This window comes from Periplaneta americana, chromosome 2 (assembly GCF_040183065.1).
Source record: "Periplaneta americana isolate PAMFEO1 chromosome 2, P.americana_PAMFEO1_priV1, whole genome shotgun sequence".
Taxonomy (NCBI): Eukaryota; Metazoa; Arthropoda; class Insecta; order Blattodea; family Blattidae; genus Periplaneta; species Periplaneta americana.
The window spans coordinates 192,341,794-192,357,336 of record NC_091118.1 but is presented as its reverse complement, the minus strand read 5'-3'; the positions used below and the strand labels follow the sequence as shown (position 1 = coordinate 192,357,336).

Here is a 15,543-nt window from a genome sequence, read left to right as displayed (position 1 = left end):
CATGGGAAGAAACAATTGATGGCCTTCCAGATTCGTTTTTTAAAAATGAATGCACGTAAGTATCGACATATTTTAGGCAAGTCCTTTAATAACCCAATAATTTGCAGAACAAAATGGTTCTTTTGCGGAAAGTGGTTCTTATTCAAAATGGATTGAATAATCAGTGCTATTTTAATGAAAATCATTCGTAATACTCAACTCACCCTACAATTTAAAGAAATTTCATACCTAACCCTGCGTTGAAATCTCCTGGGAAAAGATATAATTTGGAGGGCATGCTACAAAATAAAGAGTAACGGTTAGCACGTCTAGCCGTGAAACGAGGTGGCCCGGGTTCGATTTCCGGTCGGGGCAAGTTGCCTGGTTGTGGTTTTTTCCGGGATGTTCCCTCAACCCACTTAACTTTAATCCTTGCTTTCTCCGTTTTTAATAAATGGCGCTTGGCCCACTATGGCTCTGAACCCTTCAGTTGTTCTTCCTCTTGACATATATCGTCAAGTTTTTCTTTAGAGACGACAATAATCATAATACTAATGTAGTACCTGATCCAACTTCCGACTTCTGACAAAACTAAAAAAATATGTTTCAGAGTACAACCACAGTCTAATATATTGATATTGATATTTATTTGTCATTCAACTTTACAATTCACAGTTATGGTGGACCTTCACATTTCTGTTTTTCGATCCACCATCCCTTTAATACATATAACTCTTTTCTATTAAGGTATTCTTTGCCGAGAATTTCTGGATTGCTTTCTAATGTTCTATTATGACTGAATTGCTATATGTCCTTCCCCCTTTATCCTCTTCTATTCTCTCCCTCCTACCTAGACTGTTTCCCTTCCATTCCTAAATTTCCTATTTTATTACCCCTATCCATACATTTATTTCGATAATACTCCTACAGTTATAGTACCCCTGCTACTACTCCCAATCTAAAACATTGAAAAACATCAAATATCTAATTCACTTAAATTACACTTCCAATTTCTCTCTCATTCCACTTCACATTTGTTCAGATATCATTGTATTCATTGTTTGATAGTTTATCTTATTACACTCTTACCCTATCTTCTTACACTAACACTTTCTTCTCTGTTCCTTTTCTTACACTTTTTCCACCCCTAACTTTTCTGCACTCACTTTTTAGCACTCTTCTTCTTCGCTATAACCTCTCCAACTCCCTATCTATTCAGTCCTCACAATCACTAATATCTGGTAGTCGCTTCCTTCCTACACTCGTTCTTCTCATGTCTTCTCTTGCATTTCCTCCATTAGTCTTATCTATGCTCCTGACCTCAGACACTACCAGTTGTTTCCCTAATCCTTCGTCCGCAGTGTCAGTCTAATATATAGTCACGAAGCTCAATAAGTAGTAAATATGTATGCATAGATAGTTGCTAACCACTAGGATCGCTACTATCGCCTCATTACAGACAATGGGAAATAGTACCTGCACAGTCTATTGTTCCTAGTACCCTCATAAACTCAAGCTTCGTGACTGTATAAACTAGACTGTGGTACAACTAAGGATGAGTTGAGCATTTTTCCATATAATAACTGCAGACGTAGTGTTTACGCAAGTTTTTGCAGCGTTTTTTTCAGGTACTACACAATTATTAAAAGAGTGCGTTAAATTTTTTAATAAGTGGTGGAAAACAGTTTTCGGTAAGGGGCTTTTACACAACTCGTAAGATTTATTCTTCAGTGGATGTGTTACTGCGAAAAAAATGCTTTCTTGTATTGTGTATCCAATTATGCTTTAAAATTTTTTAGTAAATCTCTGTCAACTCACTAACGGATATTGAGAATTCAGAGCGCCAGCAGAATTGTGTCGCCGGCTTAGTCTATAGGCTATAATTAACAAGGATAACCCACACACTGTCACCTGCTTTTGACTTATGAAACAAATAAACGAAGTAACCCAATGTGCTTTCCGTCAAAAAGCAAACTCATGCTTCATAATAATCCACAACTCATTTTGTAAACTCTCTACAACCTGTAAATGCCCTTGCCTGAAAGAATCTGTAGATGTGAAATACCTGGGAATTATTGTTGATCAGCACTTGAAATGGGATAGACAAATCACCTTTTTATGTAACAGGATACGTAAAACAATTTACAAATTTGTAAACCTTCGCCATTACTTGCCTACTCATGTATTACGTTTGGTTTATTTGGCTATAGTTGAATCTGTTATCCAATATGGTATAATTGGATGGGGAGGCATTACAAAAACTGCTCTTTTTCCTCTAATTATGTTGCAAAAACGTATAATCAAAATTTGTTTGAAAAGGCGACTGGATTATCCAACAAATTTGATCCATTCTGAATTGAATGTTTTTAGAATTGACCAAATTTATAAATACTCTTTAATGAAATTCTATCATAAAAATAGAACGAAATTTGTAGCTCAGCCACATGCTCATAATACGAGACGAAATGAAATTCTTAAATTAGTTGAACCTAAATATTTCACATCTGCTGCTTTACTACACAGTACAAATTATGGTTCACGGCTATATAATTCGATAATAAAATTTCATCCAGAATTGACTACTTTAAGCAATGAAATTTTCAGATCCAGAATTAAAAAATTTATATGACAGACTTCCCTGTATATATATATATATATATATATATATATATATATATATATTATGTACCATGTATTGTAAAACAAGTTTATTTCTATCCTAAGTGTATTTTTATATTTTATCTTGGTTACTATATCAACATGACCTGCATTAATTATACTACTAATAATAATTTAATATTAATCCATCAATCTAAACATAGTCTCTTTTTCACTCAGTTATTATTAGTATTATTATTTACTAATTTTATTACAATCTATATGTGAGCTTTTTTCTTAAGTATTTTGTCTACAAAGTATGTGTATCTATGTAACGGAACTGTCCCCGAACACGAGCTTTGCTCTTTCGGGGTATTTTAATGTAACGTTTTTATGTATATGTCATTATTAAATAAATAAATAAAAAATAAATAAATAAAATAAAAAATAAGAATACCGGTAACTTAGGTTTGACTCGCTATGTACAATAAATCTTCACTAGTAAAGAACTGTATGTGAAAATATTTGAACCAATGTTGACAGGATCCATGCCCCGAATGCATGTGAAGATAACCCAGAATTGAGTGCCGACATGCTGGATGAAGAATTCCGTTTGTTCCTATACCTGGTGCGACCTTACGCAGCGCTGCTACCCAATCCTGAAGACAGGATGAAAGTAGCCTCGTGGATACAGCTGTTGTGTAGCGTGAAGGGGAAGGACGTTTGCGTGGGCATGCGCAGTTTGCGCAACGACTATATTCGCTCGCTCTACGGGTGAGTATCTTAACTTCTCAAACTTCCGATTGTCATATATTAGTTCACACACATCAGATTTCCATGACAACTCTGTCAACATAAGGAACAAAACTAGTTTTATTAGTATTGCTATTACCTTTGGCACATTCGCATTATCACTGACTGTAAATTTAAAGGAAAAACAGAAAAAAAAAAAAACTTGAAAAGTCTAAGCGCTTCAGAAACTGGTCAAACTTTCTGTTAATCCTAGCATTCGGAAAATATAAGCAAATATGCCTGGTTTTAGCAACTGCTGTTCGTTTTTTTTTAATGGTATCAGTCTCCGTCATTTAAGTTTTTTTTTTTTTTTAATTTATTTGACAATTTTTGTACATTAGTACTATCAATTGTGCTTAAATAATTAACGTTACAATAATATGAGACTTGTGGAGAGGGTGACGTCCATTAACGTTCCTCAAAGCATCAACAAATCAGTGTGCCTTTTCCTCTTGAGGCGACGATCAGGCCGTGCAGGGGGCAGGTTCCGAGGAATCTGGTTGATTAAGTTGTTAGAATGTGTTGACAATGTTGCAAATAAGCGTGTGTAGGAAGAATGAATTACAGTCTCTATTTTGGCTAGGTCTAGATCTGAATGAAGTGTTTCATTTCTTACGTACCATGGTGCTCCAGTGATTATCCTTAGTTCCCGAAAAGTCATTTAAGTACTAACTAGAATAATCAGAAATTAAAACAACATTACAAGCTCTCGTCTGAGAATCAAATTTTAGCCATAGAACTTGGAAACTTCAATATAATTTACCACATTTTATTATTTAGCATTTTAAAAAGTTTTTCTCAATTTCCCAGTCAAATGTGTCTGTTGACTGGTGCCATTTTAAAAGCATACAATTTTATTATTATTATTATTATTATTATTATTATTATTATTATTATTATTAACTACAGGCTCGGCTAAATTAGAAAATATACAAAGAAAATTTATATCTTTATGTTCATTCAGATTTCTGCTCATTAATTCCGGGTACAGTTATGAGAGAAAATGTGAATATTTTAATTGTCAAAATCTATATGCTAGACGCCATGAGCTAGATTATCTGTTCTTCTGTAAAGCCCTCAAAGGTGATATATCCTGTGCCTCTTTCTTAAACAATATTACCTTACGTATTGCAACAAAAGGTATGAGAGCCCACAAACTTTTCTATATTAGAAATTCGAAATTTCTTTCACCAGTCTCCAGATGCATTAAAAATGTCAACATGGATGGCTGCGAATTCGATCCCTTCAATGTATAGACTTAGTTTGCTCTTGGTAACGATTTAGCATTTATGTATTCTTTTAGGCATTATACTCAATTATCATTGTCTCATAGTATTCTTAGTTATGTATTTTAAAGTCATCTATTTTTTATCGATTCATCGTCATTATTGTAATTAATTGTAATTATATTTATGTGTAATAATTATTTTTGTTTTATGTTTTTGTTATATTTGTGCTGAACTGTAATTGGCCACTGGCTGTTGTACAGCACATTAAATATAAATAAATAAATAAATAAATAAATAAATATAAAATTATTATTATTATTATCATCTTCATCATCATAATCATCACCATCATCATCCCTTTAGACAATTGAATTGCCACTCTTACAACCTATGTACAGAGTGAGTCAGCCAGGGCTAGACCGGCGTCAGCGGAAAGTCGTATGCGTTGTAACTACTGCTCCATCGCAGCGATCAGATCTCTTGCTCGCGTACATTTCGTGTTTAGTTACATAAACACGTTCACACAGTGAGGGTGCAACTATATACCGTACTTTTAGAGTGCAGTAGTGTGTCCATTATGAAATATAGCCTGGAACAACGAGTGTTTATTTAGCCTACGACTACTTTGTGAAGTACGAATATTGGATAACAGTTTTAGAAAACTTCCGTCAGTCATTCCCTGATTTGCCAGGGCCTTCTAAACCAATGATTTACAATTTAGTGAAGAAATTTCGTACAACTGGATAAGAAACGAACATGTGTGAAGCGTGTTCTCACTGAGGAGATGTTACATGAAATTTGCCACCGACTAGAGAGACGTCTTACGACATTATCCCGCCGTGTAGCTCAGCAGGTAGGGGTGTCACAGTCTTCAGTGATAAGAGGTACGAAACAATTAAAATTAAAACCTTACAAAATTTGTGCAGTTCAGAGTTTAACGGAACCCGATTATTTATCAGAGCAGACTTAGGTTCTGCATGTGGTTCCAACAGTCAGTGTATGATGGACTACTTGACTACACCTTAATTTTTATAGTGACGAAGCATAGTTCCACCTCAGTGGTTAAAAGTATAGTTTACGCGAATAACCCGCATTTACTTGAACTCAAAATATTCGGCACGAAATTCGAGCCATTTCGGAGAACGAACTGCGGCGAGTTGCTGGACATTTTTTCACATGTTCAGCCTGTCAGATATCACAAGGACGTCATTTCGAACATGAATTGTGAATTCGTTAAGTACACAATTACGCAATACTAACAGCAAAAGTGCGGAATGAATCCTTCGCATATGGTAGCGTCGTTACGTATGAATCATCCGCCGTGAGTGCGGTTAGGAGTCTAGCCCTGGCTGGTTCACCCTGTATCAGAGTGCTGCATTGGAGTTAAATCGCTCGCTTGAACTCGGTTGAATGTCGCACGCTCGAGTGAGATAAGATCGGTCGTGATACGCTCGTAATAAATAGAAGCATAGTACAAGGTCATCTCACAGACATGTCTTATCTTGTATGGAGGGCGACAGATAAGATACACATATGTTTTGCTCACACGGTAAAAATAAGGCTTTATTTTCTGCGTTTATGACAAACGTCTAATGGAACGTACCAAAACAGGAACGTGAAGTTATAAATAAAATAGTATGAAAAACTTCGATATGCAGTTATCATTCCTAATTAATAATTATTCAATATTTGATTTACCGCATATATAATATGATAGGTCCATACATAGTGTTCCGCCTATATACTGCGATAATGTAGAAACGTTTTACAAAATATTATTGATATAGCAGTAGATTAATAACAATATTAATAAAGAGACAACGTCACAGAAAATATAATAAAACGAATAATCATGCTGCACAATTGTTACATGCGCAAAGATTGATACACTAATTATTATTATTATTATTATTATTATTATTATTATTATTATTATTATTATTATTATTATTATTATTGTTATTATCATTACTAGAAAACTTGATACATTTCTTGCATTATCGTGATTGTGTTCTCTGTTTATAATAATTACGTTTACATCCAATAACACCTATCAGATGTGGCAAAAACAAAATCACTCCTGTGTGAGGAAAATAAAAACATTTACTTACAACATTTATATTACATTTTAAAGCGAGTTTTGTAGTTGTACTATGGACAAGTTAGTTAAACACTGCAAAGTTTTGAAATGATAAACATCTATGATGTTCATCACTATAACAAGAACGAATGTCTAACGCTCGGCTTATACCGTTCGAGGATTTATCACTCGCGACAATTTTACCCATCATGCATGTACGCTACCTATCGGATTATGCTATGAACTACTTGGCGCTCGAGCGAAAATGTCCGATGCAGACCTCTGCCCTGTACACTGTAACAAGAAGGCCTACTCCTACTTAAGTAAGCCACTTGAACAGAAACAGAAGAAGAAGGAAAATGGTTCTATTCTTTCAGATTTATGAAATCTCTTTTCTGATTGCAGGTGTCTGAACGAACTGTACGTGATATTTCCGTTCAAGGACTACGCCCCACATCCTCCTCTTCCGCTTCCAACAACGCTGACAAAGGGTCAGGCCCGTCCAAAGAAGCACATGCTAGATCCGACGAGTGCTGAAGCCAACGCCTTTCTGAAGGAACAGCCGATCCCTGAAACCGGGGCCTTCTGTTACTTGGCAATCACCGGAGATCTGCTGGACTCCAGCCTCGGGGGTCCACGCTTCCACTTCGCAGACGCTGGCGCTTCTGCAGCAAAGGTAGGCCAACTGTGACTTGAGATTGTCTGGTCGAGGGTTTCTGAAGCTTCATCACAATAGCAAATATCACTTTGGTTATGATGCCGTTACATTTACAGTGGAAATGTGCCTTTTTCGTCTTGGAGATGAGCCTGGTTTTTGGCGAGAACTAGAATGTAAGACCTGTGCGTTCAATTAATTCATTATGACAATTTTTGCACTGTTTTGATTGCCACCGGATATGGTCAGCAAAGATTTTTGTATTAGTTATTTTTATTTCAAATGCGAAATTCGTCACTATATTGTGGCACTATCTTAGACGATTATTATCTAATTTATTTATTTAAATCCACCACCAACAGAAACAGGCTTCTAATTACAGGTGGCTTACACAGATACATACACAAAATACATCATAAGAGAAAAAAAAAAAGAACAAAACAAACAACAGAAACGAAAGAAAGAAAATACATAACGGTAATAGATGCTAGAATATAATATTGCAGTTAATATAGTGCCAAATGTCAATATAAAATTCAAAATTATTTAAAAACTAGAGTAAAAACATTATAGTATAATAATTTAAATATCTAAGGAAATACAATTCTTTTTAATATTGTATGAAATTTTTCAACTGTTAAACTGAAATCTAATTGAGAATTACAGTTTAAAGACAGAGAGTTGTAAGTATTACACATAACAAACAATGGAGAGTTCTTGTAGAAAACAGTTCTAGGAATGAGAATAACAAAAAGTTGCCTATTACGTAATTCTGTTTTTTTTTTTAACTAAGACAAGTATGTAAATTAACTCACGCGATTCTTTACTGGATTTCTGTAACCAAATGGTTCCCAAACGTTTTGAAGTCATCACTCACTTTTGGACGAGACATTTGTTTGCAACTTCCATACAGGTACTTAACCCCATTCTAAAAGTACAAAATCCTGTGAAATCGAAATCGGTGATAATATTACTCGAAACTGGTGAATACAACCTAACTTCTGACGTAGGTACCATTATGCGCAAGATGAGAAATTGAAAAATCAAACTTATTTTCCAATTCTTTTTGACATCTTAGGCTGTCCTTCCTTACTGATATATATTTTCAAACATTTAGGCCAGGGTTGGGCAGAATTATGCTCTCTGTGCTTGCACGGTGTACTACAAGAGAAGTGTGTTTTTTTAGAGTGCACGAAAACCGGTTTATTCAAGTTGCAGTACGTACTGTATGTTTCAAAAGAAAATGTTATTCTACCAAACTAAATAAGAACACAAAGTAATGAAACACTTCCTTAAACACGAAACAAAACATGTCTGTTGCACATTAATTCATATTACTCAATTTCTCAAGATTTGGAGAAACTGTATTAGCACAAGCTATGCGTAGAACTGCCGTTAAAAGCCCATCATTTCTTGTTTGAGATTTGTTTATTTTCGTAATAGAAAATAACTGTTCACATCTATAAGTGGAACCAAATAAACACAAAACTTTCTCACACAGCTTATGGGAAAGCGTCCTCTTGGGAATCCGTCATAAAACTGCATAAGACTCGACCTTGAATCATATTTCGCTCGCATCTCTCGATCACATCGCAGATCAATCAATTCACACTATAATGACGGGGGGACGTTATCAATAATCAGTAGGAATCGGAACATGTAGCAAAAATACGCAAATCCATTTCCAAGCAATCTAAATCGTGGAACCTTGATGTAAATTCCTCTAATAGACCAGATAGAATACATGCGTACATTTAGAAAGTTTTACTGTTCAAAATTCTATGCGCTTAGATAAGGATGGGAAATGATATATTTCGCCCTTTTGCATTTGACGTATCCATAACAGCAATTTCTCCTTAAAAGCTGCAATTTTATCTGCAAATTGTGTATTAAGAATTTTTTTTTCCCTGAAGTCCTAAATTTAGCTCATTTAAAGCTGTAAGATCTGTTACAGCTGCTGGCACACTACAGCGCTCGCACTTGGAATACCCCGTGCGCACGGAGGGCAAATGCACTCAAACGCCCATCGCTGATTTAGGCTAAACACTTTGAATAATACGTGGTACAGTCATTAAGTTCTGAGACTGAGGACATAGTGGCGGTGTGGTGCACTAGAACGGATAGGTGGCGCCGTGATATGGTACCTTGTCAGTTAGTCTCTCGTCCCAGCATCATACAGTTACGTGCATATAGTGTAAGCAAAACTACGGTCTTTGTTGTGACGGTGATTTGAATGCGCGCGTCGGAACTCGAGTATGTTGCAGTTTGAGCAACGGGCAAACGTCACGTTCTGTCAGAAATTAGGCGAAACTGCTATAACCGATCATAACTGGAGACGAAACATGGTGTTTCCTCTACGATCCGCAACTGAAGCGACAATCCGCCACCTGGAAAACTCCATTATTTCCACGACAGAAAAATCCGCAACAAGACAGGTCAAAAGTCAAGGTGATGCTTTAACAGTTTTTTTTTTATTCAAATGGAATTGTTCACATAGAATTCATCCCACAAGGTGCAACTGTAGACAAGATCCTCTACAAAGAGATTCTTGGCCGTTTACGCAATTCAATTCGTCGTAAGCGTCCGGAGCTTTGGCATAGGAAGAATTGGCTGTTGCTACACGACAACGCCCCTGCACATCGCTCCATCCTTGTCCAAGAGGAACTTGCAAGGCAACAGGTCGCTGTTTTGCCACACCTTCCGTACTCACCTGACCTCGTACCATGCGATTTTTTTTCTCTTTCCCCTCATGAAATCAATCCTACGTGGGCGTAATTTTTATGCTGCCAAAAAGATAATGACTGCCACAAGAGAAGCCGTACGGCATCTTCCTGCCAACATCTTTCAGCAGTGCTTCCAGCAGCTACACCAACGTTGGCAGACGTGCATAGCGGCCAACGGCGACTATATTGAGGGAGGATGTCGATCTGTTTAAGTGTACGCCGTATCACGCGGCATCTTCTGAGACATCCAGATTCTTGTGGGTGCCTACCCTTCAGGCGTCAGTGTCAGAACTTAATGACTGTACCACGTAGTTTGCAAGGCCAAGATATTAACCTAATGACATCCAGACATGAAATCGACAAATTTATAAGGAAACTTGATTTCTGACAAAATGATTTTTTTTTTTCATTTCAGTGTATTAAAGAACTCATTGAAAATTTAGCTATGTACTACAAGACACACGGCCTAATATCAGATATAAAATAAATAATATAATATCAGATATAAAAGAAGCAGACATGGGTAATAAAATTAATAACTTCAAGTAAATAAACGGAACAATTAAAAGTTATTTTCCAGAGCTATGTTATTGAAATTGTATGAAGTAAAACCCATTTTACTTTTTGGCTCTGAAGCCTGGATATTAAAAAAGAAAGAGAAAAGACAATTAGAAGCTCAACGAATGAAAAATCGTTATTTTGATTCTGTAGAATAGATCCTGTTAAGAATGAAAATATAAGAAACCTGCTTTGGGGGACCATTATTGTAGAATACATAGAAATATACAGGTTATAAGGAAGAATCATATTTTGAGAATGGAGGGATTTAGGTTACCGAAACAGGCACTTCGGTACAAGCTAGTAGGAAGAAGGGATGTTGGCAGACAAGAAAGAAGATGGTCTGACTAGAATTTAGTTTCGGAACGGACCCTGAAGGCCCAATCCTTGTGTGTTTAAATTATCGTGTTCACCACATGATACTACAAATCGCACTTCCAGTAAAATATTGTCGTATGTCGAAAATCACTTATTACTTTCGTAAATAATTTTCCGCACAGTTATACTGGTTGGAGGTATGAAATTATAGCAATAAAATAATATCCTATCAAAAATTTTGGTACGTATTTATTAAAATATTTTTACACCAGTACTCTATTAGGAAATATCATATCATTACAAACCACAATTTTCGAGTTTAGACAGTATTTTACTAGGAGTTCGAAATGCTGAGTTTGATTTTGCTGACCTGCAATTAAGTTTGCATAATTTTAAAGAACAGTTTTTTTTTAGTATTTTCCGAAAGAAACTACAATTACGACAGTGACAAATGAATACTGAATCGGTTTTTAAACAGTTGTGTTTAACTGACTGATATTAAAAATAACAATGAAATATGTAAATTCTGAAAGAATGTTGAAACTAAAGATCTCCTTTTTTTCGCAAACAGTACATCAGTTTTGGATCGAAAGAATGCAAGAATACCTCGAGCTTACAAAATAAACTGTTAAATTTTTTATAGCATTTGCAAACTCGTATTTATGCAAAGTACTACCCTTTCCCTTGTAAATTGACCGGTGTTGATTCCATGAACTAGCAGAATACACCATACCTCTCCACGAATTCTCGCGCTCCTTAATCGCCTACGATGTCTTGTATACAACGACAGTGGCGACATCATCTCTCAGCGGTCATTTAATATTGAACGTGTATACGTTTCTCGACTGTGACTACTATCTGAACAAAAGCGAGAAATCTCAAAATTAGAAATGATATCACTATGTGTAACAAATATAGAGTTAAAATTTGAGAAGCCACTTTATCGGAAAATAGGCACATTTAATGCATTAATTATATTTTGTGCAAGATCGTAGGTATTTGCTTGGTTTCCGCACAAAATCCAATCCGCGGATAGTCTAAAATTCCACATTCAGTATTCCCAACCTAGCACACATAACAATTTCCCTCTTCTTACCGCTTAAGTGACATATTCATTTTACTGCTTTAGGCTTTTAACATATTATTTTTAGAGACGTTCAATATAGTAATAATTATAAATTGGAAACTTACCACTGCAATTTCACCTACATTGCACTGTTAATTATTGTTTTTAAATATTTGCAAAAATTAAGTAAACTCTACAACACCACTAAAGTTACTGCATTCGTGATGCAAGTAACATTAAGGAAGCCGTGAAAAAATCAATAAGATTCCAGACCCATCATAGACTGAGGGGAAAAAAAGACAGACGTATATCACGGCCTGCTGGATATAGTAAACACAGAAAACCTTTTAAAGCAACAATGTTGAAGATAGGTATTTTTGTTTTGCAAATTTGCCGTCATTGAACAGAAACCAAGATGGAGATTTATTGTAACTAATTAGAAATTCGTCTTTCAGGTATGTAATAAACGATCTTCGCACAAAATAATGTACGATACACGAGCGATATGTTTTCTTTCAATTCTCGGAAATTAAAAAAGCTCAATTACGTTTCGCTTTTTCAAATTTTTCCTCGAACATGAAAACTTCAACATACCGCTCTTGTAACGCATATTACTATTACGTTGTAACTACTGAAACATTTATTTTTATATAGGCCTATATAGTCAGCGTTATTTATGATTCTAAATGAAACGTACCTAAATATATGTTATTAAGAAGTTTTCTTATTTTATAAATTATCTCGTGATTTCCTGTAGGTCTTCACACGTTCCCCCGAGGGGTGGGGGACCATTGTTCTAGCCAATGATGGAATCGTTGCTTTGTATAGTTAAAAGGGTGCTGACAGATTTATCACGTATTCCGTTTCTAATGTATGTAATGAAATGTAGATCACTATAATTTAATATATTTCAATCAATCTAGTAGGTTAGCATTATTATACAGTACATCTAGCAAGTTAGCCAGCAAATTTCGTATGTCTAGTACAAATAGTTTTTCTACTAAGTGTACTAATAATTTAAAAAAAAAATGTAGATTTCTGAAGGGAAGGTTTTAAGTGAAATATTTATTATTGATCATACTTGTGCCACGATTTTGAATAAACACAGTTTTTAATACGAATATCCTTAGAATATACAGGGTGTTTCCGGGCTGGTGTTACAAACTTTCAGGGAAGATAGGGAAGGGCACATGTATCAATTTGAGATAAGGAACCCTGGTCCGGAAATGACTGAGTCAAAAGTTATAAACAAAAATAGTTGTGTGGAAATGAAATAATTTTATTCCTTTGTACACCTTATTTATGTGTATTTATCTGTACATCTTACACGTATTGTATTCATCTGACGTTGTTTACGTTGTCTACCTACAGTATTCGGTTCAGTGCGCTGTCTGAGGGATGGGAACAGGAAACTACACTAAAGCAATGCAGATAGCGTAATGTGTAACGGACATGGTCGGTCCTGATATGCACGTCTGTAGACAGCAGTGTATGTGTACAAGTTGCAGTGTCCACTCGATGAGTCCTAGTGAAATGGAGGAGTACACGAGAGCGGAATATATAGACATGATTTTCGAATACGGATGAACCAATGGGAACAGTAGACAAGCCCACAGATTGTATCGGGGCAAGTACCCACGTAGGAGACATCCGGCCCATGCCGTCTTTCCACGGCTGTTCCAAAGGTTAAGGGAAGGAGGGCACGTGGTGCCAAATTACAATTAGATTTCCACACAACTATTTTTGTGCGAGATCGTGCGTATTTGCTTGTTTTCCGCACAGAACCAATACGCGGTAAGTGTGAAATACCACATTCAGTATTCCCAACGTAACACACATAAAAATTTCCCTCTTCTTACCGCTTAAGCGCGACATTCATTTTACTGCTTTAGACTTCTAACATATTATTTTTAGAGACGTTTAACATAGTAATAATTATAAATTGGAAACTTACCGCTGCAGTTTCACCTAAATTGCACTGTTAACTATTGTTTTTAAATATTTGCAAAAATTAAGTAAAGTCTACTACTCCACGAAACTTATTGCATTCCTGATACAAGTAACATTAAGGAAGCCGTGAAAAAATCAACAAGATTCCAGATGCCGATGTTATTACTGCAATATGTTATATAAATAATATTGTTAAAATATTAAAATGAAAAATAAATCATTACATAACCTTACCGTTTGTTTTAAGTTCGCATTTAAGGACTGGGGAAAAAAAAAGACAGACGTATATCACGGCCTGATGGAGTATAGTAAACACAGAAAACATTTTGTAGCAACAATGTTGAAGAAAGATATTTTGGTTTTCCGAAGTTTCCGTAATTAAACAGAAACCAAGATGGAGATTTCATTGCAACTAATTAGAAATTCGTCTTTCAGGTATGTAATAAACGATCTTCGCACAAAATAATGTACGATACACGAGCGGTATGTTTGTTTTCATGTTCTCGGAAATTAAAAAAGCTGAACTACGTTTCGCTTTTTCAATCTTTTCCTCGACCATGAAAACGTCAACATACCGCTCTTGTAACGTATATTACTATTGCTTATAACTTTCGACTCAGTCATTTTCGGACCAGGGTTCCTTATCTCAAATTGATACATGTGCCATTCCCCATCATCCCTGAAAGTTTGTAACACCAGCACAGGAACATCCTCTATGTAAACCATACCAGAAATGAGTACTCCTTTAATATAAGCAAATAAAAAAAATTGCATTTTTGACCCTGAAATTTTAATTCATTAGTTTGATGCTATGAACTCTTTAATTTTAAACCAGGATTAGATACCCTATAATTTCTAACCATCAGTTCCCCATAACAATTGGAAGGAATTTAACTAAGTGTTTTGGGTTTCGAAACTGATTTGTTACGATGCACTTCCTGTTTAGACGGAAGAACCAATCAGCGCTACTACTGGCCACTCGAAGAAGCAGCAGCACGTTCAGATCCGGTCCTCTCACGTCGAGTCTCGTGTGGATTACACTGACGTCACAGAAACTGCAAAGCCATGTTTGAAACTTCGTCACTCTGGCCGGTAGCAAATTAATGCTAATGTTCTGACAGAACAATTTCTTATTTCTCGTTAGTACTATTCACTACTGTTTCTGTACAAGAACTACCGTTTAAAACTGAGAAATAAAATAATATACAATGAATGCAATTCAAAGTATTGTTTTATAGTCCTGTCGCTCTAATTTCCGGCAGCCAATCGCGTTGCAGGTCGGCTAGATTTAAATGCGTGCGTCTTGTGATTCGCTGAGGAAGACGTCATGCATTTCCTAAGGCTTGATAAATACTTAATATAATCGCCCGCCATTTTGGCTCTTTCGTTGGCGTTCGCAGGAAGCACACGAAGATGTTATTTGCCGCTCAATTATTTGCTGAATTACAGTGCGTTTGATTTATTATCATAGGAGCTACGACATGATAATGTTTAACGGTGTGGCAAATAGATTCCTCGTATGGTAGCTCGGCAACGAAAGAACAAAAATGGCGAACGATACTACCTATCTATACTTTATAGAGCCTTCACTTCGT

At 35.8% G+C, this 15,543-nt stretch overlaps 1 protein-coding gene across 1 annotated transcript in view; it reads left to right on the top strand.

Moving 5' to 3' along the window:
• Nucleotides 1-15,149, top strand: part of LOC138695341 (uncharacterized) — a 29,132-nt gene extending 13,983 nt beyond the window's left edge. The window contains exons 3-6 of the mRNA XM_069819762.1: nt 1-55; nt 3,121-3,351; nt 7,084-7,354; nt 14,895-15,149. The exon at nt 1-55 is cut by the window's left edge and continues 143 nt beyond it. Of these exons, the coding sequence (XP_069675863.1) occupies nt 1-55; nt 3,121-3,351; nt 7,084-7,354; nt 14,895-15,044 (707 nt within the window). The 3' untranslated portion in view covers nt 15,045-15,149. The remainder of the gene's footprint in view (nt 56-3,120; nt 3,352-7,083; nt 7,355-14,894) is intronic.
• The last annotated feature ends 394 nt before the right edge of the window (nt 15,150-15,543 follow it).